Raw genomic sequence first — 6,000 nt, 5'->3', positions numbered from 1 at the left:
TCCGTTCTCACGACTCGTCTTCCGTCAGAAAACAAAATCTATCTCCGTCTTCAGTTTTTTACTTCAGAACATGTTTGGTTTTTATTAGAATTCGTCTCTTCCTCCTCTTCTTCTCTTCTGCTTCGTCTCCACGTCCGTCCTCTCTCCTCCACTGATTCACACCGAACACATGGTTAGTGCGTCGGCCTCGTGCAGAGAGACAAACAGTGCGACTGCATCAATCTGCTCTGATGTGCAGCTCACTCCATCTTCCTGGAGAAAAGGCCGGGGAGAGCAGACGACTCCTTCAGTGAGAATCAATAAATCTCAGCCCACGTCTCCGACTCACATTGAATCCTCTGTGTGTTGTGCTCAGGCTGAAGTCGCCCTCTTCAGGCTTCAGCCTCTGTTGAAGCAGAAAGCAGCTGTGAGCCCACTCCGGTGTTGAGATAAATCAATCAAGAAAACAGGTTAAAGATTCTGTATCTTCCATTTACATATGTGTGATTATCAGTTTATCTGATTAACCATCTATAGGTATGTGTGGAAATCAAATTCTTGTTCTATTCTTTAAACCACTGACATTTCTCCCAAATTCTTAATTCAACAGACGCTGCCATCGAAGGGCTGAGAAGCAGATTTAAGAGAAATCTGCAGAGTTGTATCTTTTAAGACACTTTTCAAGAGATGTTTCACTAAATAAAGGAAAACATTATCAAATGTCCTCTGTGTGGTAGATTATCAGAAGACATGAGAGGAAACAGCTTCGGTTGTTAAGTGTCTGTGGTTGAACACGTGACTCATCCTGACGAACATAGCAGTCGTACCAGCTTCCCTGAAGGTCTGTGACTGTCAGTGGTGATTCTACAGTTCTGATCAGTTGCTCCTCCGTGTCCTCTGCGTCGCCCTCGTCCCGTAAAGGTCAGTGTGTATTGTGTTGAACTTTGTTCAGAGAACTTACTGGGACCAAGTCAAGCTGAAGATATGGAACTGATTAAGAAGGAAAGTTTGATTAGTTTTACTTTTAAAATGTCTTATTTTAAATCACATGGACCAGTTTTCACCTCAGAACGCTCATTCTGTTGATTTGTGTCACATGTGTGTTTCCATTGATCATTGATCAGTCTACTCCCAGTTATGGATCCACAAGGATTATTCATAGTCATATTCATTTACTGTTCAATCACAAAAAGAGCTTTTAAATATTTGTGTAACTTTTAGTTCTCACGTGTTTCAACTGTCTTTGATTTTCATGTTGTTTTACATTTTGAGACGAATAAACAAACCCGTTATAATATAGTTTGGTTTGTTCCTTTCAACTTTATCAGGGAAAGGATATTTAATTTACTTCACGCAGTTTGCAGAACATTCCTGTGGACAAGGTTTCTGATCTTAGTACAGGTGCAGCAGCTCTTTTTCTTCATATGTTTCTCATGTTAAACCCTCAGAGTCCTGTTTTACTACGAGGACGTCCTCTTCCCCTCAGGTGTTGACAGACAACAGGACGTTATGACCACAACACCAGTTTGACCTGACCCCGCTCACCTGCCTGCTGCTCACTGGATAAACACTGAGGTCTTCCTCCTGGGCTTCGACCACCTCCTCCTCTTCCTCCCTCTCCTCCTCTTCCTCCTCACTTTAAAGACAGAAAACACCTAAGTTCCATAGCATCACTCCAGCTTTTATATTGGTATTTGTGATGAAGAGCTGGAGCTTTACTCATCTTCCTCAGTTTGAGTCTCAGCTGTGGAGATCTGCTGGATTGTTGCATGTCAAGCGATGAAGAGCGATGAAGAAAACACAACATACTGAGATGGTTCTGGTTTGATGAGCTGCTGCACAGACACTAATACTTCGGTCACTGCAGGAGGTCAGAGTTCAGTGTGAGTGTGTGTGTGTGTGTGTGGGGGTGACTCTGACAAACAACAAGGACACAACTGGAAGGGTTTTAGTTTGAAAAACCAGTAAACATTAATGTTTATATACTTATCTTACTCATAGTGTATTCATCGTACTTATATTATTCCATACCTCTTAACTTACTCTGTTTATAATATTACTACTACCTCATTCATTTCATTTTTGTCATTTTCATTTTACTACCACAACTTATACTTACACCTGCACTTTATATATATTTATCATATCTACACTACCTACTTCTATTGCTGCTACTCTTGTATCACTACTGTTCATATCCATATCTATATCTTACTGTACGTATCTTATTTATTTACATATTCCACTTTACATATGCACATACTCTGCACTTTTACTGTTTGTTGCACTTCTGGTTAGACGCTAAACTGCATTTCGTTGTCTCAGTACTTTGACTCTGTGCAATGACAATAAAGTTGAATTTAACTGAATCTGGTTCACTATTAACTCCAGGTGAGGCTGTGGGTGATCTGGGAATCGAACCCCCCCCCCCACACACACGTTTACCGTCAGTGGATCATAAAGCTCTCATCACATCGCCTCCTGTTCAACACCTAACTCTTTTTTTATTACGCACCAGTGACTCAAAGTGGAATGTTTTCACTTCTGTAAAGACTTTGTGTCGCCTTGGACTCAAGGTCAAACTTATTATGATCAAAGGTCAAAGGTCAAGGTCCTGTCACCTTCAAAAACATGTTTTCGGTCTTTTCAGTGCAACGTCTCAGGATCACTTTGGGTATTTCTTCACACTCAGTAAAAAACTTTGACTTGGACTCAAAGAACAAGTTGGTAGTTTAAGTTCATAGGTCAAAGGTCAAGGTCACAGTGACCCCCAAACCCCTTTTGTCTTGAGAGCACTTTGTCTTAATGTACTATCCAGAGAGAATCTTTTCTGGTTGGTGGAGGCTTGTTATCGCAGTGATGATTTAGAGCCACTTTAAGCGAATCATTTATTGAACACATTATCACATAAAAAGACAAAAGAAAGATTAGTACCATGTTTATTTAATATCTTATATATTCGTAGCCAATTCATCGTGAGGAGAAGAGCTCCCACTCGGGTCAAAACTTTAGAAACCAAACAGAAGAAGGCAAAGCACAGCTCAAGCTTCACTCAGCACAGTCGCCCTCTGTCGCTAAAAGTGCCACAAGATTATTAATAACATCCATCATCGTTACAGTTCAATATTAAAATAACACAGCCACTTGGATATACTGCATAATATATTTATATCAACTCTAGAGACCTTTGTAACTTGAACAGCGTCTACAGGATCATGCTCATTCTCTTAGTGCCATCTAGTGGCCTCTCGGAACAGTTACAGTAGTAGTACAATCAGAAACACAGCAGTTTGGGGGGGTGGGGGGGGGAGGAGCCAGCACTTTGCACCATTTACAATCTCTAGGAGGACATCAGTAATACTCATTATTATTATTATGATTATGATGTTAGTCAGGCAGAGGGATGGAAACAGGGTCAGAGTAACGATGTTGAAAAGGGGGATTCGACCTATTTCAGGGGTTTGAATACAATCTTCCTTTGCAGCTGGAGGAGTTTGTTGGTTCCTGGGAACACGCGTCACTCGGACTTGAAGCCAGAAGTTCATGAAACCTCGACGAGGCCACATTCTGTTTTAATTCGTCATAATTTCACATTTATTTATTTTATTTCAAGCTTTTCACTTTCACATGAATCAACAACTCCCCGGAGAGACTTTTTTTTAAAGGGACGCGTGTTTTAACCCCTTTATATCAACACAAGTACAGTTTACATAACAGTGCAGCATCTTTAAACAATATTTAATACATAATTAGGTGTATTTTTCATTCCTTGGTTTTCAATAAGGCATTGTTCCCATGCACTGATTTCAGAACTGTTGCATGCTTTTTCTCGTGCAGACTGATTTGAAATCTGCTTTAAATCATCGAACTAAATTAACTTTCAAGAGTTTGCAAATAGATTTTCGCTGCTTGATAAAAAAAAGAACAAATTAAACTCTGATATCAAACCCATACATATAAATACAACCCTAAACATGCGTGTGTAGCAAAAAACTAACTGTAAAGTGCACGTGATTTATAATAAAGGAGCTAAAACACGCTTGTCATGTAAAACAGGTGGATTAAGATAAACACGCTGTAGGCACAGTTAGCACTAACGCTAAAGTCACAGGCCACTTCCTGCTTCGTCACTTCCTGCCTGTCTTCTCTACATTCTATTACAAACAAGCTGGACACTAAATAATATTCCATTTATTACAACGATGATCTCGTCTGGTGTTTCTAAGTTAAGATGCGGGTGTGTACATTCCGGTAGGCACAGAGGAAGTGCTGCCCCCTGGTGGCAGGAGGGTAAAACAGTGTAGAGGTGAAGATGCTGGATTCGAGAGGTGGACTGCCACTCGTCGTGGTCTAGGCGACCACCCACTGCAGGATGCTGGTGTCTTTCCCCCCCGTGGAGATCAGGTGACTGTCGTCATGCAGGAAGGCAACGTTGGTCACGTGACTGCTGTGGCCACCGTACTCGTGGCTCGGAGCCTGGAACCGTGCAGAGGAAGAAGAGAAATGGTTTTAATGGTGGAGACGATGACTACAACAGGATCAGATGTTCAGCAGCGACAAGTTCAATTCAACACTTTTTAATTTAAGACCAAACTTGTAATGGAAACGCAGACAAATCTGAAAATACACTTAGACTCCAGCGCCTTGATTCCCATTGTCCCCAGTTTGAAAGACTTTGAACAGCAAAGATTGCTTCATGAGAACTTTGAGGGTTTATTAACAAGCTACTTATCGTTAAACTTGCATTCCTCCATCTTCATAAACTAACTAATCAATTTCTTAATATAAACTTAAGAGTAGAGACATTTTCATAGTGACGGGCCTAAGAGGTTAGGAGCCATCTAATCTGAATTTAAGACTTTATTTTTAAGAGTTTATTATGTCTTAGGCTATTTATCTGCTAAATTGAAATCAACACATTCTCAGACTTTTTAAGGAGCCACGTCCACCCTGGTAATAAATTCTCTAAGTTTATCTAAAGCCTGTTTCTTCAGGAGTCATCTGGTGCCAGCTCTGTGGTTGTGAGAGAACCAGATATCGGACTCATGGATTGAATTCTTCACTTGCACATTTAAATATTTAGCAGTGAATTGAGCTTTCGTCTTTATATTTGTACGGAACTGGTTGGTTGACATCAAACCTTTTGTGTCAATCAGATTTTCATGAAGTCCAAACGTGACTTTTTGGTTTCAGCCACTAAATGTGTGTAAAACTTTAAAGAGCAGTGTTTCTAACTATAAACACACGTTGGAAGTATTTACAGTGTCTGTGCTAACGGCCTCCAGCTCCTCTGCACAGACAGTTACGTTTACTGCTCCACTTTAAAAAGGCTGAGGCTCAAAATGACACCTTGCTGAGAAGAAGCCAAAGTCTCCATGTGGTTGTGGGCAGGAAAACACCTGGAAGTATTGAGGTGGATTATCTGCTGGTGAATCTGTGGTTGAGTATTCGGTTATGTCTGCTGAGCTTTCATTGTGTTTCACTGAGTTTGTTAACAAGTGGAGGGGAGCAGCGGGGGCTTGGCTCAGGAGGTGAACTGACCCTTGGTTGAGAGCAGGGGAAGGAGAACAAGTGCACTTTGCCGAAGTCGTCGGCAGAGGCCAGCAGGGATCCGTCATGTGACCGGCACACGGCGTTGAGGTCGGTGCCGTCCGCGCCGTCGGGCCAGACTCCTGAGAGACGCAGAGAGAGGGAGGTCAGTGAGCGGCTGAGAGAGGAGGTGAAGGAGGTCAGTGAGCGGCTGATAGAGGAGGTGAAGGAGGTCAGTGAGCGGCTGAGAGAGGAGGTGAAGGAGGTCAGTGAGCGGCTGAGAGAGGAGGTGAAGGAGGTCAGTGAGCGGCTGAGAGAGGAGGTGAAGGAGGTCTGTGAGCGGCTGATAGAGGAGGTGAAGGAGGTCAGTGAGCGGCTGAGAGAGGAGGTGAAGGAGGTCAGTGAGCGGCTGAGAGAGGAGGTGAAGGAGGTCAGTGAGCGGCTGAGAGAGGAGGTGAAGGAGGTCAGTGAGCGGCTGAGAGAGGAGGTGAA

At 42.5% G+C, this 6,000-nt stretch overlaps 1 protein-coding gene across 1 annotated transcript in view; it reads right to left on the bottom strand.

The window, feature by feature from the left end:
- Positions 1-2,853: 2,853 nt before the first annotated feature.
- eml2 (EMAP like 2) overlaps positions 2,854-6,000 on the bottom strand; it is a 28,733-nt gene continuing 25,586 nt past the window's right edge. Inside the window, exons 21-22 of the mRNA XM_062386016.1 lie at positions 5,521-5,651; positions 2,854-4,455 (exon numbers count right to left, since the gene is read on the bottom strand). Of these exons, the coding sequence (XP_062242000.1) occupies positions 4,330-4,455; positions 5,521-5,651 (257 nt within the window). The 3' untranslated portion in view covers positions 2,854-4,329. The remainder of the gene's footprint in view (positions 4,456-5,520; positions 5,652-6,000) is intronic.

Source organism: Platichthys flesus, chromosome 4, assembly GCF_949316205.1.
Source record: "Platichthys flesus chromosome 4, fPlaFle2.1, whole genome shotgun sequence".
Lineage (NCBI taxonomy): Eukaryota > Metazoa > Chordata > Actinopteri > Pleuronectiformes > Pleuronectidae > Platichthys > Platichthys flesus.
The sequence above is the reverse complement of the archived record's forward strand: the minus strand, read 5'-3'. Positions and strand labels throughout refer to the sequence as shown.